This window comes from Podarcis raffonei, chromosome 6, assembly GCF_027172205.1.
Source record: "Podarcis raffonei isolate rPodRaf1 chromosome 6, rPodRaf1.pri, whole genome shotgun sequence".
In the NCBI taxonomy this organism is placed as follows: domain Eukaryota; kingdom Metazoa; phylum Chordata; class Lepidosauria; order Squamata; family Lacertidae; genus Podarcis; species Podarcis raffonei.
The window spans coordinates 92,994,228-93,022,093 of NC_070607.1; the positions used below are offsets into that span (position 1 = coordinate 92,994,228).

At 45.7% G+C, this 27,866-nt stretch overlaps 1 protein-coding gene across 2 annotated transcripts; it reads right to left on the reverse strand.

Moving 5' to 3' along the window:
- Positions 1–405: 405 nt before the first annotated feature.
- Positions 406–27,128, reverse strand: LOC128416584 (uncharacterized). 2 transcript variants are annotated; one of them, XM_053394513.1, is made up of 8 exons: positions 26,720–27,128; positions 20,373–20,500; positions 18,855–19,043; positions 16,393–16,452; positions 10,873–11,211; positions 8,625–8,700; positions 6,991–7,077; positions 406–1,465 (listed from the first exon to the last, which is right to left on the reverse strand). In XM_053394513.1, exons 3-8 carry the CDS (start codon positions 19,027–19,029, stop codon positions 1,015–1,017), a joined length of 1,188 nt encoding a protein of 395 aa, XP_053250488.1. In that variant the 5' UTR covers positions 19,030–19,043; positions 20,373–20,500; positions 26,720–27,128; the 3' UTR covers positions 406–1,014. The 2 variants fall into 2 exon arrangements, with proteins under 2 accessions (XP_053250488.1, XP_053250489.1); XM_053394514.1 differs by lacking the exons at positions 18,855–19,043; positions 26,720–27,128 and having other exon boundaries at positions 20,373–20,535.
- Positions 27,129–27,866: the final 738 nt, after the last annotated feature.

Genomic DNA, 27,866 nt, shown 5'->3' on the forward strand with positions numbered 1-27,866 from the left:
TTGGGCCAGTCACTGCCTCGCTACCTAACCTACCTCACACGGTTGTTGTGGGGGTTAAATGGGGAGAGGGAGAGCTCCTTGGAGGAAAAGATTGGATATACATGCGATTTTAAAATCCCTAACCACACAAGTGCAGAGGCAGCCCTGTTCTTCATCCCAGGTACTGCATCTCTCCAGAGGTAGGGAGCACATCCAGCCCCACCCATTGTTCTTTCTGTGTGCACCTCTATACTTCCTGCCATATAAATGAATGGCTGCCATTTGCTCCTACGGGGGGGCGGGGAAGAAATAAAAATTACTGAACAGTCTGTACTCGTGGTATTAAAAAAACCGTATTGCTCTTTGAGGCCTCCATAATAAATGGGCTTTTGTTTGCATACACACACGGAAAAAAACAACATAAAATAGAAAATTTATGAGCCATTTAATATGGAGAAGGCGAGAGAGAGAGTGTGAGAGAGAGGGAGAGCAAAAGACATACAAAGTAAGAAGGGCAGAATGCTAATTTGGTGGTGCAAACACAAACAATGAATACAATCCAAAATCAATGAAAGCATAATCCTATGCCTATCCACTCAGAAGACCTACTGAGTTCAATGGACCCTATTCCCAGAAAAGATTGTTTGGGACTGTATTGCTGTTCTATAAGAGATTCCAGTCTCATCTGGCTCCCAGCATGTGGATATCACTTTATGACCAGCTGAGCTTCACGTGGTGTCCTGCTTCCTAACATCTCATCTGTCTCCTAGCATATGGAAATCAGTTTATGAGCTGGTGCGTATGGCAATCTGCCTGCTTCACAGCTCTTAGCTCCACTTCTGCGTAGGGTAAGCAATAGATCCGTATTCCCAATGACAGTATGACAGCAGCTTCAGCTTCAGAAAGGCTTTCAAGATCAGACAGCAAAGATCTGGGGTGTCAACAGTAGGCGTATTTCATCTCCAAGGCCCCGATCAACGCTGATGATAACGTAGCAGGGAACCCCCATCTCATCTACAGACGGGATGTTGCATCTCAGAGACATTCCGTCTTGAATTTCTGCCTCAGAGCTTTCTGCACATTCTGGATCTTCTCCGTGATCACCGTGTCACTCAGATGGTCCCCAAACTTCTGCTTCAGCAAAACCCTGATGATTTTGATGCACCTCTCGTCCATCATGGGCTTAGCCTCCCGGAAGGTGTTTCCCCGCCTCCCTGTGATGGAATGGCTCTGTATATAGTCAGAACTAAAGAGCTTGTAGAGGAGTGTTTTGCAAGCGGTGCTGATCTTCTGGTCAAACCGGATGGCCTCTTTGAGTTGCCCCCTGGTGTACCCATTGAAGAGTTCGGACGCCTCGCAGGGATGGCGTGCGGGCTCTTGCTCCTTAAAGGAGGAGGCTTCCAGGTACTGCACTTTCCGCTTCAAGGAGAGGACTTCTCTCTGGAGGCTGAGGACCATTTGTTCAAGTTGCTCGATCTTTTCTTCCCTAGAGGAGTCAAGCAACAACATGGATGGCTTTAAAAGGGGGGGGGATGGGAGGGTAGACAAATTCATGGGTGATGAGGCTATCATTGAGGCCCCCCAGACATCCTGTTCAATGTGCATTCATGATGATCTGTGCTCAATATTGTATTGGGACAGTTATACACAATCTCACTTTCAATATGATTTGCTTCCAGGTAGACATACTGCCTTGTTTCCAGTTGTCCCAGAGCTTCCTGCTGAATTCCTGTTGCTTTTTAATCATCCAAATGTTCCAGGGGTGTCCCCCCCCCCACTTTTGTTGTATTATAGACAGCAGTAATGTGTAAAGCATTCACTTATTTGTTAATTGCGCTTATATATCACCTAAAGGTAACGGTAAAGGGACCACGACCGTTAAGTCCAGTCATGGACGACTCTGGGGTTGCGGCGCTCATCTCGCTTTACTGGCCGAGGGAGCCGGCGTTTGTCCGCAGACAGCTTCTGGGTCATGTGGCCAGCATGGCTAAGGTGCTTCTGGTGAACCAGAGCAGCACACAGAAATGCCATTTACCTTCATGTGCTTTCGAACTGCTAGGTTGGCAGGAGCAGGGACCGAACAATAGGAGCTCACCTTGTCACAGGGATCCGAACTGCCAACCTTCTGATCAGCAAGCCCTAGGCCACAGCGCCACCTGTGTCCCTACAGAACACTTACAGACCACCTACAGAACAGCTAATAAAGCAGAATGATATGTGGATTGTCCAGTAGAAATCCACCATGCATGCACTTTTATTGCATCAATGAAATGTTTCAGAATGCACCCACCCAGTCCAGAAGGACACTGTGGCCACTTGTTCGCTATCTGTCTTCCTCCCCGGTCAGAGACAGCCTGCTTTTGAATATATGACCCCGGGGAACAACACTGAGAGAGAGCTGTTGCCGTCATCTCCTGCTTCTGTGCTTCCCAGCTGGTTCTCCACTATGGGAAGCACGATACTGGACTAGATGGACCTTTGGTCTGATCTAGCATTTTTCTTTGCATGTTCTTGGGTCAGAAATGGACTTGTGATGACAGTAATCTAATGTAGGGTAGCCTTTGCTTGCTATCACCTCTGCATGTGCTATTTGCACCAGGAGTGAAGCTTCCTATCCAAAGCAAGCAGCAGCTTCAGGGGGGTCCTCTGCAGTCTCAGTGCTGCTTCCCCCTCCCATGGCTTTACAAAAAGTTTAGCCATTGAATTGTGTAAATTGGACTGCTGGTTTGTGCATTAGGATGTCCAGAGCTACTCTTCCATGCACTCAGTATCTCAGCACCTGTTTAGCAACCTTGGTGAAATGAACCTTGCCAGTTCATTTCCAGGAGCAACTCAAGGGGCTCTCAACTGCTGCCTTCTGTCCTCCATATTCTTTTTTTTTTGTCCAAGGTGTTCACATTAGTCTTCAAAACCCTAAACGATGTAGGACCTAAATGTATGAAAGACTGCCTTCTTTTCTACAGACCCTCTCAGGTGTTGAGATCAGCAGAAGGGGCCTCTTGGTTGTTCCATGACCGTCACAATCTTGGGGTGGTGGTGGCCCAAGAGAGGGCATATTCTGTGGCAGCCTTTAAGTTGTGGAACTCCTTCTCCATGGAGAAGAAGGTGCATGACACCTTCACTATATAGTTTTCATCATGTGCTGAAGACACACATCTTTACCCTGGCCTTTGACACTTGAGATGTATATTTCCACCACCCATCCTATTCTGGTGATTGCAATCTGTTTTTAATGTTGTGTTTAAATTGGTTGTGTCCCACCTGTGACCTTGGGGTGATGGGTGGGTAATAAATCAGAATAATAGCAGCAATCCCAATCCCAAAGAAGGGCAGTGCCAAAGAATGCTCCAACTACCCGACAATTGCACTCATTTCACACGCTAGCAAGGTTATGCTTAAAATTCTACAAGGCTTAATCAGTATGTGGACCGAGAACTCCCAGAAGTGCAAGCTGGATTTCGAAGGGGCAGAGGAACCAGAGACCAAATTGCAAACATGCACTGGATTATCGAAAAAGCTAGAGAGTTCCAGAAAGACATCTACTTCTGCTTCGTTGACTATGCAAAAGCCTTTGACTGTGTCGACCACAGCAAACTATGGCAAGTTTTTAAAGAAATGGGAGTGCCTGATCACCTCATCTGTCTCCTGAGAAATCTCTATGTGGGACAAGAAGCTACAGTTAGAACTGGATATGGAACAACTGATTGGTTCAAAATTGGGAAAGGAGTACGACAAGGCTGTATATTGTCTCCTTGCTTATTTAACTTATATGCAGAATTCATCATGCGAAAGGCTGGGCTGGATGAATCCCAAGCCGGAATTAAGATTGCCTGAAGAAATATCAACAACCTCAGATATGCAGATGATACAACCTTGATGGCAGAAAGTGAGGAGCAATTAAAGAACCTTTTAATGAGGGTGAAAGAGGAGAGCGCAAAATATGGTCTGAAGCTCAACATCAAAAAAATGAAGATCATGGCCACTGGTCCCATCACCTCCTGGCAAATAGAAGGGGAAGAAATGGAGGCAGTGAGAGATTTTACTTTCTTGGGCTTCATGATCACTGCAGATGGTGACAGCAGCCACAAAATTAAAAGACGCCTACTTCTTGGAAGGAAAGCATTGACAAACCTAGACAGCATCTTAAAAAGCAGAGACATCACCTTGCCAACAAAGGTCCGTATAGTTAAAACTATGGTTTTCCCAGTAGTGATGTATGGAAGTGAGAGCTGGACCATAAAAAAGGCTGATCACCGAAGAATGGATGCTTTTGAATTATGGTGCTGGAGGAGACTCTTGAGAGTCCCATGGACTGCAAGAAGATCAAACCTATCCATTCTGAAGGAAATCAGCCCTGAGTGCTCACTGGAAGGACAGATCCTGAAGCTGAGGCTCCAAGACTTTGGCAACCTCATGAGAAGAGAAGACTCCTTGGAAAAGACCCTGATGTTGGGAAAGATTGAGGGCACAAGGGAAGGGGACAACAGAGGATGAGATGGTTGGACAGTGTTCTTGAAGCTACTAGCATGAGTTTGACCAAACTGCAAGAGGCAGTGGAAGACAGGAATGCCTGGCGTGCTCTGGTCCATGGGGTCACAAAGAGCCAGACACGACTAAACGACTAAACAACAACAACAATAGCAGCAATAGCAACAAACTCTTTTTAGCACTTAAGAACTAACTTGATTAATCAGATAAAGGCCCTCCAGTCTAGCACTCCCTTTAGAGCATCAATTTAGAACATCAGATGTCTGGGGCACTCACAGACAGAGAATGAACATGACAGGCTTTTCTTATTCTTTGTCTCCAGTCCTCAGCACCTGGTACACAGTGTGACATTCTGCTTCTAATGGAGCTTCCATTCAGCTGTCATCACTAATAGCTATGGACAGATCCATTGTCCAAAAACATCTCTCTCTCTCTCTTTCTCTTTTTGTCAAGCTATCTAAGTCAGCTTTACTGAACCTTGTGCCCTCTAGATGTCTGAAATTAACTAGTTCAGTTGAATGTAATGCAAAAACCTCAGAGCTACTTCTGGAAGTAGTCCCCATAATTGCCAGGTGAACTAAAGGTGAAGGAAGTTCATGTTGGGGTAGAACTTTGAACTTTTTCTTGTTCATCTTCACATTCATTCCCTCCCCCCTGCTACCTCCAGCTGAAGGTCTAGAGCCTTAGCTTTCATTAACAAAATGGGGGGAGTCAATTATATATCGCCTTACCCCACATGCACCCACTCGACCACTTTGATAAACGGAATTGGCACCACTACACATGCTACATAATACCCTTTCCTCATGTATAAAAACTCAGTCATTTAATGTGGCAGCACCTGCACGTTGAAACTCCCTGCCTATTGAGATCAAGCATTCACCTTCACTGTACTCTTTTCAAAATAAAAAAATTCCTTCCAGTAGCACCTTAGAGACCAACTAAATTGCCGAAAAATTGATGCTTTTGAATTATGGTGCTGGAGGAGACTCTTGAGAGTCCCATGGACTGCAAGAAGATCAAACCTCTCCATTCTGAATGAAATCAGCCCTGAGTGCTCACTGGAAGGACAGATCCTGAAGCTGAGGCTCCAATACTTTGACCACCTCATGAGAAGAGAAGTCTCCCTGGGAAAGACCCTGATGTTGGGAAAGATTGAGGGCACAAGGAGAAGGGGACAACAGAGGATGTTATGGTTGGACAGTGTTCTTGAAGCTACTAGCATGAGTTTGACCAAACTGCAAGAGGCAGTGGAGGACAGGAGTACCTGGCGTGCTCTGGTCCATGGGGTCACGAAGAGCCAAACACGACTAAACAACTAAACAACAACAAGTTTGTTATTGGTATGAGCTTTTGTGTGCATGCACACTTCTTCAGATACATGAACACGAAAGCTCATACCAATACCAATTCGTTGGTCTCTATGGTGCTACTGGAAGGATTTTTTTTTATTTTTTATTTTGACTACAGGCAGACCAACACGGTTACCTACCTGTAACTTGTACTCTTTTCAGTGCCTGTTAAAAACATTCCTGTTTAGACAAGCCTACCCAGATGCTTAGAAAGTTGAGGTAATTTTATTCTGTTTCGGTATTTTAATGTGCATCTCTTTTAAAGTATGGTTGTGATTTTTTAAATTGATTTTCGTGTTTTATCTTTTTGTAAACCTCTTTGAAGTTTCTTTATAATCAAGCAATGTATAAATTTAATGAAATAAATAAGTAAATTATGAAATATAAAGAAAGTTAGGAAACAAAATGAGGTGGCAACCTTCTCTGGCTAATTAGGTAGTTAAGAAGGTGCTGCTGTTTTGAACGATACTTATTCACACTCGCTGCTACTAAGCAATCGGAAGGAAGGAACATGAGGCATTTCCTGTATTTTCCTTGCTGAAGAGTTTTGCTCTCTTCTAACAGGAGCAGCTTCCAAGAAGAAGTACAGGGATAGGAAGAAAGCAAATGGCGCATTGCGCCTTTACAGCTGTGTGACTGGGACAAATTAAACAGGGCAAGCCTGTTCTAATCTGGAAATACAATTATGAGGAAAATTTCAGCAGCTGACATTTTTATATCAGACCTTTTAATTACTGATTGACTTTTTCAGCTTGTACTTCAGCCCAGCAGTTCTGAATGTTATGAGAAATTGCTGAGGATTTGACCCTGAGACTGAAAAGGGTTACTCAACTCTGGCCTAAGTGTTATGAAGAATTAAACATAGGGGTGTCACAGTCCATTGCTGGAACTGCCCTACGTAGCTCTTGCCAGAAGGGAAACAATAGCGATTGGGTTAGGAACCCACCTGGTAAGTGGCTGGTATGTGATTCTGAAATATTTCACTTCTCTGCCACCACGAGCAATGCTGGACACTCCAGCTAGAATCCATCCAATGGAAAAGCCAGGTGAGTTTGTGGACCTGAAAATTGCTATTAGGTTTCCAGGCATGTCTAATCTATATCCCATTATATTCCCGCAAGATGCTAGAAATGCAATTAGGGGCAGATGGGTCTCTTCTCTGCCAGATTACCTTTCCATTTCACAAGCACTGAAGACTTTCTGAGCCACCTCAAAGCCATCCATTTCCAGAGAATTGGTGTCCTTTGACTTGTCACAGCTAGAAGAACAAACAGATAGCTGAAACAAGTGACTCCAGAGTTCATTAAAAAACAGCAACAACCCACTATCTTAAGACCAAGAGAAGATTATACGGTTTTGTTTCATTTTGTGTGTGTGAAGTGCTGACAGTGATGGGTGCAACTGGAGGCAAACTTGGGCAGAAAAGCAAATGTATTTTTTTCCCCTTTTTGGTTAGTGTCTACACACACACACACACACACACACACACACACACACACACACACTTATCTTTCCATGCATGAGACATTATATCAGATTCTATTAATGCATTAAAAAGGTAAAGGTACCCCTGCCCATACGGGCCAGTCTTGACAGACTCTAGGGTTGTGCGCTCATCTCACTCAAGAGGCCGGGAGCCAGCGCTGTCCCCAGACACTTCCGGGTCATGTGGCCAGCGTGACAAGCTGCATCTGGCGAGCCAGCGCAGCACATGGAACGTCGTTTACCTTCCCGCTAGTAAGCAGTCCCTATTTATCTACTTGCACCCGGGGGTGCTTTCGAACTGCTAGGTTGGCAGGCGCTGGGACCGAGCGACGGGAGCGCACCCCGCCGCGGGGATTCGAACCGCCGACCTTTCAATCGGCAAGTCCTAGGCGCTGAGGCTTTTACCCACAGCGCCACCCGCGTCCCTTCTATTAATGCATTACAAGCAGTCAAAAACACTGAAGGAGGCTGCATAACAGAGCGAGAAGGGTATGTGGCCTGGGAAGGGTGTGGGGTCTAAGGAAACTCTCAAGGGCCAAACAGAGTGGCTGCCAGGACCACATTCAGCTTCTGGGTCTGAGGTTCCCCATTTGTGTCTTAGCACAACCCTCCTGCACATTATGCAGCTCACCTGCTTTCATCTCTAGCTGAGCAAAATATTCTTTAACCATCTTCTTCTCCCAAGTGTAAACAAAATCCATTCACCATATGCACATCCTCCAAGGCCTGTTTGTGTATATGGACCAGGAAATGTGCACAATTACCTCTCCATAGCAGGATTATGTGCACATTCTCCACGAGGGCTGGTGAATGTGCACAATGGCTGGTGATCATGCACATTCACCGCTCAACTTAAAATCCTCTTAACACATTTTGCCAGGATCTGAATTGCACTCCTAATTAGGGATGGGTGAATCTGTCAGTTTTGGATTCTCATTTCTCCTCTGTTAATGTTTCCACATTTCTTTGCAAAATTTGCCTAAGAGATACATTCCTTCAAAGCAGTTTTCCCTTATACAATGCATTTTTGTGTTCTTTCATTAATATATGCATTTTTAGGTACACTTTACCCTAGTATATGCATTTTTGTACTTGGACGGAGAACGGCATTGCAAAATTTAGAGAAGTGCAAATTTCAAATGATGGCTGTGTAGCGGTTTACGTATAGTTTCAGAAAGTGTGGATTACATAGGTTGGCCTTTAAACGTGAACCAAATTGAACTTCTCCCCAACCCCTACTCCTAATGAAAATGAAAATGCTTGATCTGTATACCATGACACATTTGTACAATTTGCGGGTTTTTTGGGGGGGTACATTACCTGTTTATGAAGATATGTTTCTGACATTGGGCCAGAGAATCATCAGACCTCCTCCTAGTTGCTATGTTAGTGTAATCTAAAAAAGAAGATAGGATAAGGAAAGATTATGTAAAATTAAACACGGCCGATGAAAACCCCTTTGTTGTTCTAAGTGCAACCAATACATTTATGACCACCACATTAAAGTGATAGTCTTCTAAGGAGTCAACAGCATTTAGGTATCCATTTTGATGTGTGATTTTCTGATTTCTTTGACAGAGATACTGAGGAGAAGATCCAGTCTAATGTTACTGTAGAGTCGGCTCCAAATGTAATTCAAAATAATAATAATAATAATAATAATAATAATAATAATAATAACAATAATAATTTATTTACACCCTGCCCATCTGGCTGGGTTTCCCCAGCCACTCTGGGCAGCTTCCAACAAAGTATTAAAATACAGTGGTCTGTTAAACATTGAAAGCTTCCCTAAACAGGCTGCCTTCAGATGTCTTCTAAAAGTCTGGTAGTTGTTCTTCTCTTTGTCATCTGGTGGGAGGGCGTTCCACAGGGCAGGTGCCACTACCTAGAAGGCCCTCTGCCTGGTTCCCTGTAACTTGGCTTCTTGCAGTGAGGGAACCGCCAGATGGCCCTCGGTGCTGGACCTCAGTGCCCGGGCAGAATGATGGGGGTGGAGACGCTCCTTCAGGTATACTGGGCAGAGGCCATTTAGGGCTTTAAAGGACAGCACCAACACTTTGAATTGTGCTCAGAAATGTTCTGGGAGCCAATGTAGACCTTTCAGTAATGATAAATGCATCTTCATGCTCAGGAACCTCATATATGCTTCTATGCTCACAGGAAGCCCCTCAAATCCACAATTTATCAGTCATTTCAATGGAGGGAGAAGAGCCACAAGGTCATTCCTTTGTATGTGTTGGGTTTCCTCCTTCACATTGGGGAAGGAAGCCCTTGCATGGGAGGAAATTCTGTATGCAACCCATGTGGGAGGAAAATATATGATCTTTGTGACCCATGCGTGTGGGCCGAATAGCAAAAGAATCGGCTGGGTGCCTGGATTCAAAATGTGGGATTAAACTCACTCTCCAGCAGGAGAGAAGCCTCCAGTAGCAGACTGTGAAGCGTTAGGAATGTAGGCTGTTAAATCTTTTTATCTCAATCAGTCCACTTGCAAAGAGCGCTCCTCTTCTTCTAACCCGCTTAAAATGAACAGACCATGCTGCGAAGCAAGTTTAAAATGCTTCACATACAAAGCATGCCAAAGGTCAGATTCATGAATTTATCTAAGCAGCAGCAAGGAAAACACAGGCAGTACACTCTTGTGGAAACCTTTTGGGAAAAGTGTATTTCTGAGGTTTGATGGCTCATAACACCACTTCATTTTGAGCAATACCATAAAATTGTACATCAATGCAAAGATAATTTATTGAAGAATGTAATGCAACAAAGTTTGTTCAGTTATCTGTATTCTATCAAAAGTTATAGCCAAATAACCAGAAAAAGGAAGCACAACTTGCTTAGGGTGATTGCTTTCATTTTAATGTGGCTAATGAGCATGAGTGTTTAGAGAGCCAATCAGCTGTTATGAGCCATCAAACCTCAGACATACACTTTCCTCAAAAGGTCTCCACAATTTTGGCCACTAGTGTAGCTTCAAACACATGCTCTAAGCTTGGAGCACGTCTTCCTTGATCAGCTACATGGCATATAGTGAGAGATAACAGGAAGAAGTCTTCAATCCTCCCTTATTGGAGAAAAGGGAGAGTGACCTAGCTGAGCCTAGGACTTCAACTCTATTGCCTTAGCTCATGGGTAGGCAAACTAAGGCCTGGGGGCCGGATCCAGCCCAATCGCCATCTAAATCCGGCCCATGGACGGTCCGGGAATCAGCGTGTTTTTACATTAGTAGAATGTGTCCTTTTATTTAAAATGCATCTCTGGGTTATTTGTGGGGCATAGGAATTCGTTCTTTCCCCCCCAAAAATATAGTCCGGCCCCCCACAAGGTGTGAGGGACAGTGGACCGGCCCCCTGTTGAAAAAGTTTGCTGACCCCTGCAGCTCCTTCATGCACTAACTAGCACTTGTGCATAGTTATGTTTGTCTGCAATTTCCCACAACTCAGAACACATGAAATATGAATTAGCAGGCTCATATGCTGGGAATACAAATGAACGTAATCATCTCACATTTGCTGTACACCTGTTGCACCCTCATTCCATTCTTTGATCATAACAGATGTTTTACCTCTGGTTGCTGGGCTTGGCCTCGTTGCCCCTCTTGGGAATGCCCCAGCAGAAGATATTGTTAGGAAAGGAGGCGATACATGAAAGGGAGTAGAAGAGTGAGGAACGGTTGGCTCAGAGGAATGGGACCTCATCATGACACCAAGGGTGCGCACCTCTCTAAGGCCAGAAGAGGTTGCAGGATGTTGCTGGAGATCAGCCTCTTCATCTTCCACAGTCGTCTCGACATCTTTATCACGGGGGCATTTCTTCAAACCGTTCCCTGGGTTCCACTTGGGAAAGGACTTTCTGGACCTCTTTGGCTGTGGTGGCCCCAGATTCTGCACTGCTGACTGATCATCTGAAATCAGGAAAAGTGCATCAAACAATAACACTGTGTGGGTTATTCTTGCTTGTACAGTGGTACCTCTGGTTGCGAACGGGATCCGTTCCAGAGGCCTGTTCACAACATGAAAAGAGCGCAACCTGCAGTGGCGCATCTGCGCACGCGTGGATCACAATTCGCCGCCTCTGCGCATGTGTGTGACACCATTTTGCATGTCTGCGCATGCGCAAGCGACGAAGCCCTTAAGTAACCCTTTCTGGTACTTCTGGGCCGCTGTGGGACATAACCTGAAAGAACGTAACATGAAGCGGACGTAACCAGAAGTACCACTGTATAGATTTGTTGTCCAAAGAATTGCACTGTATAGCATGATTAGAGTATTCCATATTGAGAATTGCCTTATAAAGACAAGTCTGTCTAGTCCCACATTGTCATCTACTGTGACAGGCAGTGGCCTTCCAGGAACTTGAAGCGTCTGCTACCTAAACATTTTAGGAATGTAGGATGGTATTTTACACCTAGTCAGAGCATTGGTTGATCTAGCTAAATGTTGTCAGTGCAGACTGGCAGCAGCAGGACCAGCTGCCCAGCAAGCATCCCACAAGTACAGAGCAGCATGTGTGAGAGGGGCCAGGAAGAGCATTTATTGATTATTACATGTGCACTCTACCTTTCCTCCAAGGTGTACATGCTTCTCTTGCTCCCCAATTTATCCTTGCAACAAACCTGTGAGGTTGGTTAAGCTGAGAGACAGTGCCTGGCCCAAGGTCACCCAGTGAGCTTCATGGCTGAGTGGAGACCAGAACCCTGGTCTCCTAGGTCCTGGTCCAACACTCTGACCATCACACTACATGTTTGTGTGTGTCTCTCTGTGTGTGTGTGTGTGTGTTTTCTTTCCATTAGACATTTCTCTAGAGCTCTGCAGCCTCCCTAGCTGCCCGCACTTCCTGATATGAAAAAGAAGCCAGAGGAAGAGTTATCTTGTTCGGGTCAATTACGTCCAGGGGGGTCCGGCACACTTCCTCATGCGCAGCTCTGGTCTTTCCCCCGGGACCTTTGACTCAGCAGAGCGTAAAACACAGCGGAACAGAAGCTTGAACGTTCTTCGTGCGGTGGCAGTAACTCAGGCTGACACTTAGCAGTCTCCTTATCTCTAAAGTCTTTATTCCTTAGCAAAACACAACAGTTATAAATCTCCTGCCTGGAGACAGTTCACCCATCTTGCTTGCTCAACGGAGCAAACACGCAGACTGAAAGCACACAGAGAAACCACTCCCTTTCCGTGTTCTATGCCCGCCCTCAGAATGTGAGGCGTCATCACTCAGAACTCTTAACCCTGTAAGTTCTGAGCCTCTCCTATCACCCCCTCTCGAATCACGTTCTGAGAGGACTTCTGAGTGTTCAACACCTTCCCCATTGCCTTCCGCCCCTTCCTGGCATCGTTGTTAGGCACCTGTTGAACCTCACGAACCTCAGGTTCGCACTGTGCGAAACCAACCCACGCATTTGTGACCTGAAACCTCTCAGGTGGAATTCCCTTTGTAGCCCGCGATGATCGCCTGGGCACAAACTGGGGTGCTCCTTTTGACCCACTGGGGCCAGCATGTGCGTCTTCCTCATCAGAAGACTCCCCCTCTGACTTGACACGTCTGTGAGCTTTCTCCATTATGCGCACAGGAGATGAGGGCTCACTCTTGGACACTCCCTTAACAACCTGTGGAGACGCCCTACTCTGTTCAGGGACCTGGTCTCCACCAGCAGGTTCAGGCTTTGGCTCTCCTTCCTCCTCAGAGTCGTACAGACAATCTGAGTGAACGTCAGAGCGCACTTTGCGCCTTGCCCAACCATCCTGCTCAAAGAACTCAGCCTGTTTACTGACCAGAAGCTTGGTCTGATCACCTTCTGGATATGCGAATCTCCACCCTTTTGTCGCAGGCTCATATCCACAGAAGATCATTTCCTGGTACTTTGGACCACCCTCTTGCTGCAACCACTTTGGTACAGGCACCATGGCCCTGCAACCAAACGAACGGAAGAAATGCACTTGTGGCTTCTGTCCGTTGAGCAAGAAATATGGGGTGTCACCTACCACTGCATTGTAGCACCTGTTCATCGAGAAATTGGCCGTTTTTACCGCCTCCCCCCAAAAACTGTGAGGCAAACCAGAGTCATCCAGTAGAATCTCGGATGCTCGAACCAGAGCTTTACTCCTCAGCTCTGCCACGCCACTCTCCTGAGGAGAAGTCACCTTGTGACGTATCCCCCTCTGGCGAAAGAAACCCTTTAGAGCAGACCCAGTGACCTCTGAACCTCGGTCACATTTGAACCCTTGCACCTTGGTGGAGAACCTTAGTTCCACCTCTGCAACCCAATCTTTGATCAGTTGCGTTGCTTCCTCCTTAGCTTTCAGAGAAAAAGCCCAGGAGTTCCTAGTATAATCATCTGTCAGCACCATCAGCCACTTGGCCTTGCCCAGACTTGGCTGTGGCATACCTAAAAGGTCTGCATGCACAAGCTCAAAAGGCCTTGTGGTCACTCTTTCCACCCTGGGATGGCTAAATCCCTTGTTTCTGGCTTTTCTGCAAGCCTTGCAATTCAAAGGTTTACCACATTCTTTTACCTTGCAACCTTTGGTGCACTCTGATAACATCTGGACGTCCTCACAGGACCCATGTGACATCCTCTTGTGCCACACGCAAGCACACGACACATGAGTGTGGTCAGTGGCTTTCCCAACATTCCCCTCACCCTCGAGAGGTGATTCCAGAACAAAGAGGTTGTTCTGATTTTTTTCAACACGTACCAGTTGCTCTCCACCTCTGGAAATTGTGCAAACATTTTTTTCAAAACTCACAGAATATCCCTCCTGTAAAAGGCAAGGTACAGATAGCAGGCAATGTTTTATCTCAGGGAGAACATAAACCTTCAATTCAGCCTGTAAAAAAGAGACAAACATGTTAGAAACATGGGTTACACGTCCCTGTGAACCTGTAGCAAATCTAACTGTTTTCTCAGTTGAAACAGCCTTGCAGTTCCACATTTGTCCATCAGGTGGCGCTGTGACCAGATGGGCATTCGCAGCCGAGTCAACAACCCAACGTAGCACTCTCCCCCCTCCGGAGTTGTCCTTCTTTGTTGCCTTTGCAACTGCCTTCCTGCTCCCCCCGACCTTGGAGCGTTCGCTGCAGGTGGTGTTTTCCACAATAGCCATCGAAGCAGTCAGCTGATAAGCTTTCTCACGCCTGCTCCCTCTGTTGCCATGGAAACCCGGCTGGTTCCCATGGGAAGTGACCTTGGGACTTTCCTGCCCTTTGTCTCGCTGTGGACAGCTTCGGCGCAGGTGCTCCGGAGAACCGCAAACAAAACATCGCCTAGTGGAAAACTTTGCAAACGTGCCTTTGGTCTTCTCTGCCCCCCCAACCTTTCCAGCAGCCCTCCTCCTTGAGGCTTTTCTGCTGTTGGGAAAATGGCTTTTGGCTTCTGCTGTGGTTTCTCTGCAAACCCCCTCCAGCTCCTGCCAAACAGCCTGGGCACTCTCAAGACCCTTGGAATGGCCTTTCTGGCCTGCACCCCCAAACTTTGGTGCACAGCCTCCAGAGGAACAGCTAGCCACTGCTTTCCTCTTCCCAGCTTCCAGCAGCTTTCCAGCATGTAGCTCATATGTAGGGGCATTCCGGCAGCCCTCCAACACAGTCCCAGCCCCCTCTGGGCCTTCTGGGCATTCCTCAGCCCCTCCTGGGCTCTCTGGGCGTTCCCCAGCTTCTGTGCAGCATCTGGCCCCCTCTGGGCGTCCCTCAGGCTGGCGTCTAGCCCCCTCTGGTGTGGCTCCCACTCTTTTCAGTGCCTGCCAACCGACCCAGGGCTCCTTCCCGTCTGCCTCTTCAAAAGGGACTGCACGCGATTCATGGCTGTCTGCCATCTCTCCCCGGGGGCCCAGCCTACTTACGATACAGTAGCACCTCCCGGTCCGGCAGATCCTTCCCAGCGAGCTCCTTAGCTGGCCTTTGGCTGCTCCTCAGCCGATTCTGCCTGCAGTCTCTCTTTCCCAGCGTCTCATCGGCTGGCCTCCGGCTGCAGCCTCCTCACACGCACGAACGTTGCTTATCTTTATTGCTCAACGGAGCAAACACGCAGACTGAAAGCACACAGAGAAACCACTCCCTTTCCGTGTTCTATGCCCGCCCTCAGAATGTGAGGCGTCAACACTCAGAACTCTTAACCCTGTAAGTTCTGAGCCTCTCCTATCATATCTTCCCCAGTTTATCTCAGTTATAGGAAAGTGGGAAGGCTGGGTAACAAGTGTCTGACATTTGTGTGCTTGCTGATTTTTCTTCTAAGGAAACTGACTTCCTCTTTTAAAAACAACAATTCACAGCTGTCAGGTAGAAATGCCAGTTTTAAAGCCATTTTCTCCAATTAAATGCATTTTTTGTATATTATTTTCACTACTATATGCATTTATATGCAAAAAATAGCCAAGTATCTGCATGCTTGTAGACATTTCTTGGCCAGAGAATTGCACTGAATTTTGAAGGCTGTGTTTCGGTTCACATATTCGTTTTGAAAAGAGCAAATTCAGTAAGTCCACATTTAAGTCCGTGTTTAGGGAATTTTTTAATGCTTGAAGTTTCATTCTGTTGGGAGCCGCCAAGAGTGGCTGAGGAAATCCAACCAGATGGGCGGGCTATAAATAATAAAATTATTACTATTATTATTACTATTATTATTATTATTATTATTATTATTATTATTATTAGGAACTAAATCTATTCCCATTCCCCTTCATACTGTCAGGAACATGGTAGGGAGCCTCCCCATCTCCCCATGCTTATAGGGAAGCTCAACCAAAAATAGCATGGGATTTTGAGGAAGTGCAGGCACCCAGGGAGGCTGCAGAATGAGATGATTTGTGGGATGAAATAGAAGACAGCCACAAAAGTCTTTTGGCCACCTTGGAAGTAAGGTAGGGATGCCCCATCTACGAGCATTTCACGATAATTATCTCTCCCCTTTGATACAATTTTCAAGTGGAATATCTGTTCTCATTTATTGGTGTAGATTGGTAGGGAAAATGCAGAAGGAAGTTTTGGAACCATACTAATTTAGATCCTTTTTGAATTATGTTTTGGAAATTGAATTCTGGACTGCCCTGAGCCCCTGCTGCACTTACAAAGCACAATTAGGGACTCTGCTTACCCAACATCTCCAGCAGTTCTTTATCTTCTTGTAGCTTTTTCTCCAGGATATATTTATGCTCTGTTGGAAGAAAGGCCTTTTAATGTTCATTTTTCACCTCCACGAGGGTTGCAGGCAAATCCACCCCACTGTGCTGTGGAACTGTCATCAACTTTTGCCCAATACAAAATTTTGACAACAATAATACATGCCATTGACTTAATGCTTTGGAATACTCAAGGCAATTCATATACAGCGGATTGATTCCAAGTCATTGTATGAGCCTAATTCTGGCTTGCCCAACAAAACTTCCCCTTTTTCTCCGCATTGCCACCCCTGGCCCTTGGTGCACCTCTGCAAGCCCACCCCACCCCCAAATCTGTTCTGAGGGTTTTTTTACTTCATTGGTGCAGATTTCTGGTTGATTGAGGTCACAGGGAGAATGATAAGGAAGGGAAGTTCCATATGCACAGTGATTTCACTGGATCAATTCATTGTTTCATCATTCCTCAAAACAGCCATGAATTCTGCCCATTTTGCAGATGAGCAGACTGCAGTCAAGAGACAGAAATTTTCCAAAGGCCCATCCAGTGAGTTCATAGCAATGGCAAGATTTGAACTAAGGACCTTCTGATCTGGTTCATGGTTGGTCTTCTGCAGCCCAGCTTTAATGGATATTTACTTGGAAGTAAGTCCTACCAGGTTAAAGCTATGCTTTTCCCAGTAGTGATGTATGGAAGTGAGAGCTGGAACATAAAGAAGGCTAATCGCTGAAGAATTGATGCTTTTGAATTATGGTGCTGGAGGAGACTCTTGAGAGTCCCATGGACTGCAAGAAGATCAAACCTCTCCATTCTGAAGGAAATCAGCCCTGAGTGCTTACTGGAAGGACAAATCCTGAAGCTGAGGCTCCAAGACTTTGGCCACCTCATGAGAAGAGAAGACTCCCTGGAAAAGACCCTGATGTTGGGAGAAGGGGACGACAGAGGACGAGATGGCTGGACAGTGTTCTCGAAGCTACCAACATGAGTTTGACCAAACTGCGGGAGGCAGTGGAGGACAGGAGTGCCTGGCGTGCTCTGGTCCATGGGGTCACAAAGAGTCGGACACGACTAAACAACAACAAGAAGTCCTACCAGGTCCAACAGGACTTATTCCCAAGTACATTTGTACAGGACCACCATTTTAAATCACTCTGTGACGCTAGTTATCTTCAAGGATAAATTAGGAAATTTCTACTCAGATTTTGAGGGAAGCAAAAAACATTCGATTAATTGTGGGGAGGCGGAGCCACACTTTTCTGGGCCTGCAGTGAATGCTGGTTGTTAGTCAAGCTGTGTTGTGGATGTAAGGGATGCACAAATCTCTTAGATGGAGATCTCTCCATTTTTTCCAGACTTAAGCTCAGTTTACCACGTTTGCACATGTTCGTAATATTTAAAAAATCAGTATTTTTGTCCTCATATTCCCTAATATATCTATTTTTGCAAGCAATTTCCCCCTGATATAATGAATTTTGTATGCTATTTATATCAACACACATATTATTGTTCTTTATTTACTACATTTACATCCCACCTTTCCTCCAAGAAACTCAAGATGGCTCAAGGTGTGAAGCAGCTTAGGCTGAGAGGCAGGGACTGGCCCAAAGTCACCCAGTGAGCTTCATGGCTGAGTGCGGATTCGAACTCTGGTCTCCCAGGTCCGAGCCCAACACTCTAAGCACACTGCCATGCAGTTCTGCACACTTTCACTTAATGTGCACATTTTTTGTTCCCTATTTGTGTGGGTTAAACCACAGAGCTTAGGACTTGCTGATCAGAAGGTCGGCAGTTCGAATCCCCACGACGGGGTGAGCTCCCGTTGCTCAGTCCCTGCTCCTGCCAACCTAGCAGTTCGAAAGCACGTCAAAGTGCAAGTAGATAAATAGGTACCACTCTGGCGGGAAGGTAAACGGCGTTTCCGTGCGCTGCTCTGGTTCGCCAGAAGCGGCTTAGTCATGCTGGCCACATGACCCGGAAGCTGTACGCCGGCCAGTAAAGCGAGATGAGCGCTGCAACCCCAGAGTCGGTCACGACTGGACCTAATGGTCAGGGGTCCCTTTACCTTTATTTGTGCTGGAGTGCAATGCTTGGAGAAGTGCAGATTTTGAAAAATAGTTGTGCTGTGGTTCACATGCTGCAAATTGCTAAAACCAAACACATCCTGCATCCCTAGTGGATGCCATCCTTTGATCCCTTATGGGCACAGGATGGCCTGTTGAGAGTCCTGGGCTGTTCAAAGTTGATAAGACCTGGAAAAAGAGTTTCAAAGTTTTGAGGTTCTTTCCTCTTTGAACAGAACAACAGAGGAACTTCTGAGATCTTGGAGAGCAAATAGAACTAATTTTCAAGGCAGTAACTCCATAAAACCCACCCATTAATGGAAGTGTGTTTCTTTGTTTGTTTTTACAAAAACGTAGCTATATTGTGAGTTCTGCTTACCGCTTATTCCTTCCACGATTCCCCAGTACAGACCACTGAAGCCTGGGCATCGGGCCAAAACTTGCTCCCCAGCCTCATAGAGGTGGAAGGGTTTCCGTGGTTCCTTGATGTTTTCAATGTTGATAACACGGCTTCCGTCTGGCCAGCTGATGAGAACATAAAGCTTGGCAGCCATTGGCAGCTGGGTCACTTAAGAAAAGAAAAAAGAGGCAGGGAAGATCTGATGGAACAATTCACATGTCTCTTTCTTGAAAGGAAGAAAACCACCTGTTAATACATTATGAGTTGGTACTCTAAGCTTTCTGTAAATGGCTAGCAAAAACTTTACCTATTGGCACATGCCTACAGAGTTTGAAATTGAACCAATGGAGAGTTACAGCGCCTGCTGTGGCTGTAGAGACATGTTTTGGGAGAGACATGTTTTGTTGCAGCCGGGGCCGATGAAGACATCCGAGAATACAAAGATTAGATGGACTATGAAAGAACTTAAGGAAAGGAAGTGACTGAAGACATCCAATTGTGCTGTTGCAGACGCACCTTGACATTTCTTCTCTCTACACACCTCCCAGAGGTTTTTGTCAGTTTTTAAATGTATATGTTGTGTTTTGAATTTTTAACCACTTCTGATGATCCTCTGTGTGAATCGCCTTCAGATGGTGGTTTAGAAGGCAATTAATAAATTAGCTGTGATCATCATCAGAGTTCAAGGGCATATCTGGAGTGAATATCTGGAGTTACCAAAATTGACGGATATAATAAGGCATAAATCTAAAACTATGGTACAGAAACAATGGGAATGCTTAAATGAATATTTACACAAACAGGGATCAAACATGAAAGTTTGGTTGTGCTTAGACTAACCTTGTGAAGAGTACAGAGAATACAAATATTAGATGGACTATGAAAGAACTTAAGGAAAGGAAGTGACTGAAGAACAGATGTAAAGGTGAATTAGATAACCAAGAGACGTGTGGCGAATGCGGTAGAAGTCTTTTATAATATTTTAACTAGGATTTCTATATTGTAATGTTTGAAGCATGAATTTGGAATTATTGATTATGAAAAGTATTTTTTCTCTTCATTCTTCTTCTTTCTTTCTTTTGTCTCTTTCTTCTATTTTTCATCTTTCTTCTTTTCTAGTCTGCATTCTGGAAAATTGTGTAGCTAAATGTTTTTATGATTGGTTATGTATTGTTCCTATATTTATTTTGTAACATCTAATAAAATTTAATAATTTTTTTTAAAAAAAGAGTTCAAGGGCACATTCCAGCCAGGCAAAAACAGCTGAGGGTGGGAAGTAGCACCAATGAGGGGTGTGGCCCTGGGGATAAGGGGTGTGTCTGAGGAGTGGGAGTGACCTGGGGTGAATCCTGAGGACCAGGTAGAAAGGGCTAGAGGGCCACATTTGGCCACCAGGCCTGAGGTTCCACATCCTTGAATAAAGAAGGCTAGACACCATATTTGATGACACATCTGATATTATATGGTTCATATGAACATTGAAATCAATAGTCTTACCTTCTGTCCCATTGCTATGTGCGATGTCATGGACAGCTGCAAGACGCTGGGCCTTTTCAGTGGTGGCACTGTGGAAAGTCCTCCTGATAGAGAATCACCAGGCTTCCCCTCTCTTTGTCTCTAGGCATCTACTGAAGGTATTTTCAGAAATCAAGCTTTTTTCATTTTTAAAAAAACTACCTGCATGGTTGTTTGTTCATTTATTTTGAAATCATTATTTTTATTGGATTTTACAAATATAAGTTTATATCAATGCCAAAAACCTATCTGTATAAAGAGATTTCTCTGAATCTTGAGCCTTCCCCCCACATCCCCTCCTATCGTCAACATTTTCAGCTACATCTTATTTCACAATCTATATTTTGTATCTATCCATAGTATTTGTTACATTACAAGTGAAATTAAAATCCTGCTAATGTTTTCATCTGCTTACAGTGGTCTCCTAAGTAAATGACAATTTTCCCCAATTCTTTTTTAAAGCTTTTGTCCTCTTGGTTCCTGAGCTTTCCAGTCAGCTTTGCCATTTTGGCGTAGTCCATCAGTTTGGTAAGCATTTTTCATTATTAACAACCTGCTGGTTGTATGGGTTGCATTAAAACTGCTATTTTAGTGCTGCTATTTTCTGTACTATGTTCTATTGTTCTCAGGGCTGGCCTAAACAATGATAGATATCAGATGTGAAAATCTAAATGATTCTCACCATACAATCAGTGTAGAGTGCTATAAAGCTGGCCAAGTTATGTTGGCATCTGCGCCAGAAAAAGCTCACAAATGCCTTTCCCTGGGAGACAAATGTACAATAAAAAACAACTTTTTGCTGCCCTCTCGCGACACTCAAAATCAGCTGCCTGAGGAGGTTGCCTCACTCTGCCTAAAGAAAGGACCAGGCTTACTGGAGGCTGCTTAATTCCATTTTGCTTAATTGTGATTGAGCTTAAAGCCACAGAAATGTTGATCTAGGGCATAGATCTCATGGAACTTTGTGGTTTTTTTTTACACAGGACAATAAAACCATCAACAAATCATAGGAAACATGTGTGAAGGCAGGAATGAACTATGTTTTGATATGGTTACAAGGATGCTTAAGGATATTTTTGAGCAATGACAGTGCTGGAAGGCAGAAAGTCCACTATTTTTACAGCTCAATCAAAAGAGACAAATGTGATCTGTGATCTGATGGAGATTTGAGGAATGAACTTCTGGGGGGAAATCCATGAAAGTTCAATTTTACTGGATCCAATGTGTGTGCGGGAACATGCCTCCCTCCTTCCTAACTTCTGTGCCACCCCACTTTCTCTCCCCTGCTGTTTCCTCCCTCCCAGTTATTTTGTTTTCCTCCCCCAAGTCTCCCAGATCATCGCCCTTCCACTGGCCCGGTCTACCTGTTCCCCATTTTCCGGCAGCCATGATGGGTTATCAGTGAGAAGACAGTTGCAGGCATCAGGTCTAAGAGATGCAGGACAGAAACTGATCATTCCCTTTCCCACTCTCTAGAGTCTAATGTTGTTCAAATTAGCCTTCTTGATTAAAAGCCTCAATCTAATTTAAACATTGCTCAGTCCCGCTCCAACAAAATCTTTTAATTACCATCCATGTGGAAACGTTTGTTACAGAGATGTTAAAATTCTGCACATACCCTCACTCCCCCGGCCACAAACTGATGGTCCTGAAGCTCCTGTTTACGCATCTTGCTGTTTACTGCTCTTGCTCAAGCAAATTTAGACCCAAACCACAGGAAATATTAACCACTGGGAGTATACCCTGCAAACAAATAGCTTTTCTTCTCTGGATCAATGCACCAGTGCAACCACTGTTTCATAGAAATCGCAAAAGGAAAGCCCCAAACCCTCCAGCTGAGATGGCAAATCTTTTTAAAATACTGATTTAAATCTTCTAAAACTACTTGCCTGAATTACACACTGCCCTCATTTGTGTGTGCTCTGGGCTGCCTGAGTGGGAACTGAAGGCTGTGTGTCAGTGCATATGCAATGCATTTGCAAGCCATGCATTTGCAAGCTGCATGGCCACCAATCCAATCCACAAAGGCCCCAATTCTGGCTTTACATGGAAATTTAGAAGGGTGGAAAAACATGCTCCCCCTCAAACTCAACACCCCATTTCCCTATTGATTCCAACCTTCTGCTTTTAACCAGTCACCATTTCATAAAAGGTCCTGTTCTCTTATTCCATGACTGCTAATTTCACTCCCTTTGGTGAGGGACTTGGCCAAAAACATAACATCTACCACAGGGATGGGCAACTTGTGAACCTCCAGATGTTGTTGGACTGTAACTTTCATCAGCCCCGGCCAACATAGTCAATGATGAGGACTGATTGAAGATGCAGTCCAGCAATAACTGGAAAGTCACAGGTCCTCCATCAATGGTCTGTTGGATTGCCTGTATCAAAATGCTTATTGGCACTTGGAAAGAATCCTAGAACTCTGTGGGTCCCCAAAGGAAGAGAAAATTCTTGGGTAACTTTGAGGAAACAAGGAAGAGAGATGGTGCGGGAAGACCATGCTGCTCCCAAGGTAAATAGTGTACCAAACTTTCTCCATTTTATATGTAGCTAATAGTATTTCTCCTATTTCTTCAGTGTGGGCTAGAAGGGTCTAGGACGCTGAACTCTCCATGTGAATTAAGGGCCCCCAAATGTTTGAAAGCAGAACACAAGAGAGATAAATGATCCCTGCACATGGTGGACAATCTTATGTGCGCTAACCAATGTTCAGTCTGCTTTGGTGCGAGACTCATGCCACTTATGCTCTGGTCTTTGTCCAGCTTGCTTCATAGCCCAAAGCTCCCCCAAATACCAAGGAACCACTTGGGCTCCACAAGAGAGGGTGCTCAAGAGAGAGAACGTCATCATCCCATTTCATCTTGCCATTTCATAGCAAGTACAGGACTTTGATGGGATCATCAGCTTTCTCTGTTGCAAAATCCCCCAGAGCATGGAGGAATATATCAGGTTCCACCAGTCTCTGAGAGTGGGTCATCCAAATGGACCCTCACCCTTATAGGGGAGAATTGCTGCTACCTCTCCAAACTTTGACAGATAATGGTCCAGCCATGGCAAGGGAGTGCATGTACCTCTACTCCATCTCTCAGATCACTTGGGGTAAAGACAACATCAAGAGTAGTCTGGTGTTGGATCAATGACCATTTGAGACAGCCCAAAAGTTGTCATGGAGGCCATGAAGTCTTACGCCTGCCCAATGACAGCCTCTGTGTGGATGTTGAAGTCATCCAGAATTATCATCGTAGGGTTCTCCAACATGACACCAGAGACTTCAGCCTCCATCCAGGTACGAAACATTATTACATATTCCACCCAGGCAAAAGCATTCATGGAAGGAGCAGAGCAAGGACCGTGAAGGGCATTGGAAAGGGGTGTGGACTGGGAAAGGCTCTGAAGGCTATAGAAAAATAGGGCCACATTTGGTTTTCAGGTCTGAGGCTCCCTACCTGTGTCCTATAGAATAACTCTTATCACTAGGAATCTTCTCCAAATGCTCAGCTGAAAACAGATTCCCTGCAATTTCAAGCATCTCTTCTAGCCTGCCTTCTGGAACAACAGAGATCAAGCCCACTCCATCTTCTGCATGACAGCTCTCCAGATATTTGAAGGCAGCTATCAGTTCTCCACTTAATCTTCTCTCCTCCAGGCTAAACGTACCCAGCTCTTTCACCTGCTCCTCCAGAGACAGACCCATCACCATCCTGACTGAATTCAAAGGAGCAGGTATGTAGCCATTAGAAGACCTCAGGGGCTACGAGTGCCTTTTGCCAGTTTCACCTGACACACCAGCTATGTCTGTCCATATCTAGATCAGGATAAATATAGTCCATGCATTAGTAACCTCAAGAATGCATTACTGCAATGCACTCTTGCCACGAGTTCTGCAGTACTACTAGGGTCAGGCTTGGGTTGACAAGCCCTGATGCAGGAGGAGGGGAAGCTGGGAAAAACAGCGGGAAGGCGTGGATGGTGAGGAGCTGAGCTGCTGAAGGGAGCGCTCCTCTTTCTACTCAGACTTCAGTTGCTTGCGGTGAGGGATCAAGGATGCTTGGCCTCCCTCCCTTACTTTTCTGCAAAGTGGACAACCTCAGTGGGGGACTCAGGAGGGCTCTGTGCAGCCAAGGGGTGAGCCAGAACCAGAGGTAGCAATGACTGAAGAGGAACTTCAACAGAAGAGTACAGTCTTGCCACCTAAAACCAGACACTGCTTTTGCATAAGGGAGCAGATCTACCCAGCCCAAAGAAGCACACTTTTGCAGCCCCCTGCATTCCTGCAGGATGAGTGAGTCTTGTGAGTGAGCACACCACACCTCATCTTTAAAAGCTTGGTAAATGGGGTGTGGAAACTTGTTGGGACATCTTTGTTGCTTCTGCTCAATTCTGAACTTTTGGCCCTTCTTGTCACTTCATTGTGACATCAGTGGATTGGCAGATGAGTGCCCTTGCCCACCTGTCAAACCTGGCCCTAGAGTGGGTGAGTAGGGGAGAAAACAATTTCAGAATTCCACCAGGCAGGATTTGGATTCTGTGGAATGGTCCAACCCTCAAATTCAAGGTCAGAAACGGGCCCTAGATTCATCAGGGCCCATCAGAAAGCAAGCTCAGAACATATCAAAAACACAAGTAAACTGATGCCCACAGCATATGTTTCCGATGTGCTCAGCTACCTCCTGACAGCAGCCATGCTTCATTAATGGTCCAGGAGAAGGGAGAGCACCACAGTGGCAGTTGCTAGGCAGCCACATCCCACATGTTCTTTTCTGTAGGATGCAGAAATATCACCAGGCCAGCACTGGAGCTTGCAAGTGTTTCCTAAGAAAGTTGGTTGGGGTCATTCAGCAGATGGTTGCAAACTGTCTCTTGCTCCCAAGAGCATAGTCATTTCCCAAGGTCGCAACATTTACCATAAACAGAGACATCATTTCCTTACAAGTCTGGGAGAGATTTTTTCTTCCTGCCAGACACAGCATGCATTTTACGATACAAATAGTATCTTGACCATCATGCATTAGTTGGAGGGAAAGAACCCTGCCCCACCAAATATTTACAATAGGATGTGCAGAATCCTACCCCCTTGAGAAACGTTGTGATTCTCACTGAAATGTTCTGGTCCTCCATAAGTTGCATTTCATACTTACGGCTAAAACAGGGAGGGAGATGGAAGGGGGATGTCCTGTGGTCCTGCCCCCAGTGTGACTGTCACACTATCAGGCACCTGTAGACTTTATCTTCAGACCATCATTGGATGTCCAAAGGTCAGGATGGGTGGAGCCCTGCTCCCTTCCAGATGTCCCTGGACTTCATCTCCCTTGAGCCAAATGGTCAATGATAATGGGAGTTGTAGTCCAGGAACATCTGGAGGTCCCACCACATGTTGTTGGACTACAATGCTCAATAGACCAAGGTCAGAATGATAGGATTTCTAGTCTAGGAACATCTAGAGGGTGCCATGTTCAGGAGGGCCACCTGGTTACATGTGGGGAAACTTCTAAGTTGAGCCTCTGATCCTCTCAAGTCCTCAGAGCATGAATCTCAGGATGGGCCTATTAGTCATGGTGGCTAAATGGAACTTCCGGGTTCAGAGATAGGGTACCACCAAATACCAGCTGCAAGGGGGCAAATGCCAGAGGAGGGCTACTGCCTTTATGCCCTGCCTGCGGGCTTCCTAGAGACATCTGGCTGACCACTGCTGGGAACACTGGATCAGACAGACCTTTGCACTCTACTGCTTTTCTTGAGTTATCCAAACTTGCCTTTCAGTTTTGCCTTAGAAGAATATTGGTAGCAGATGACCTGCCCAAATAGAAAGCTTCAGGTTTTATTTTGGGCAAAATGGGAAACAAGAGCTGGGTGGGAGGAGGAACAAGTCTATGAACTGAATGGCAGGGCAGCCCTGTGTGTGTGTGTGTGTGTGTGTGTGTGTGTGTGTGTGTGTGTTGACACTGCACAGCCTTGAAAAGCCATAACCAGCTTTTCCTGCCCCCAGGCTATAAGTGTCGTTTGAGCTTGGGTGCCCCTAATTTCAGAAATGAAGCTGTTTCCAGAAGGTTTCTTTGGGTGGGGTTGGGGTGAGGGTGGGGAGGCAGGCAGGCAGCTCCCACAAAACCATCTCTTGATGGTATCAGGTGGTTTGGAGTGCTAGTCCCTCTGAGGAGTTTCCCCCCGCTCAGTTTTTAGTTTCAGGATAGCAATGAGCCAACCAAGTCATGCAGCCAACACCCAAGAGAAAGAGAGAGAGAAGGAGAGAGAGAGAGAGAAGGGGTGGGTGGGGGATGAGAGGGAATTGAAAGGAGAAGTCCCACAGCCATCAAAAAAGTAAGAAGTACAAAGTCCTTGCCTGCTTTCCTTCGGAGTCTTCTTCTCTCAAAATGTCTGCTGAGGGTAGAAGTGGAGGTTGCCTTCCAGGTCTCCTTCTCCTTTCATCACCACCGTTCTTCGATGGGCTTCCTTTTGTTTGCAACCCCCTGCCCACCCCAAGCAAAGTCCCACCCCACCACCCTGAGATATAGTTACAGCCCCACTGCCCTCCTCAGACCTCCACCCCCACAGCTGCAAAACAAATAGGTCTTTTGCTTTACTACAAACCAGCCCCCCCACCAAACCCCAAACACTTCCCTTATGGGAAGGAACAACAGAAAAACCGGGCTAAGGACAAAAAAGAAAAGAGATGGGGGGGATGAAATCTTGGCTGAGAAGAGGGGCTTCTCCTCCTCTTCCTCCTCCTCCTCCCCCCTCTTTCCGCAAAGCATGAATAAACCTTGCATTTCCATGAGTTATTCATGAATAATTCATGGCTGGGGTGTGGTGTGGGGGGAAAATGCATGATTAATTCAGGTTCATGCATTATTCAGGGATAATTCTCGAACATTCCTGGTTAATTCATGTTTGCCGAGGGAGCGGGTGAGTCACATTGCTGGCGCTCGGCTCCCCGAGATGGAGGGAGGCAGCGAGGGAGGGGTGCGCCCCCATGGCAAAGTTGTGTCAAGGGATGCCCCGAAATATTCTTTTGGAACCTTCTGAAATGTGACAAAATAAGGAAGGGTGGGTGGGCTGTTGTTGTTTTCCCAGCTTTTCCTGGGTCCTCGAGGGGAGAAAGAGAATCTCACAGGTGACAGAGAATCAGAATTGTGAATTCCTTTGGGATGACTTGCAGCCTCTTCTGATGTGTTTTTTGGGGGGTTGCAAAATAAATAAATAAATAAAAGCCTCTTTGACCTGCAAAAGTGGCTGTCCACTTATTAGCATCTCTCTCGCTCTCGCTCTCAGTTTATTTCCCCTGCTCACAGTGGCATCATCCACACAGGCCAGTCAAATGGGATGCCCAAGGCTGAGATGTTATTTGCATCATGCATCACCTGGATGGCCATGGAGCCAGTGCATGGATGTGTAGGAAACTGCCGGCTGGTAAGGCCAGGCCTGCTGCTCCTGTCGGTCCCTTCCCCTCGAGCAAGATGGCACCTTCCTTTCGTACTC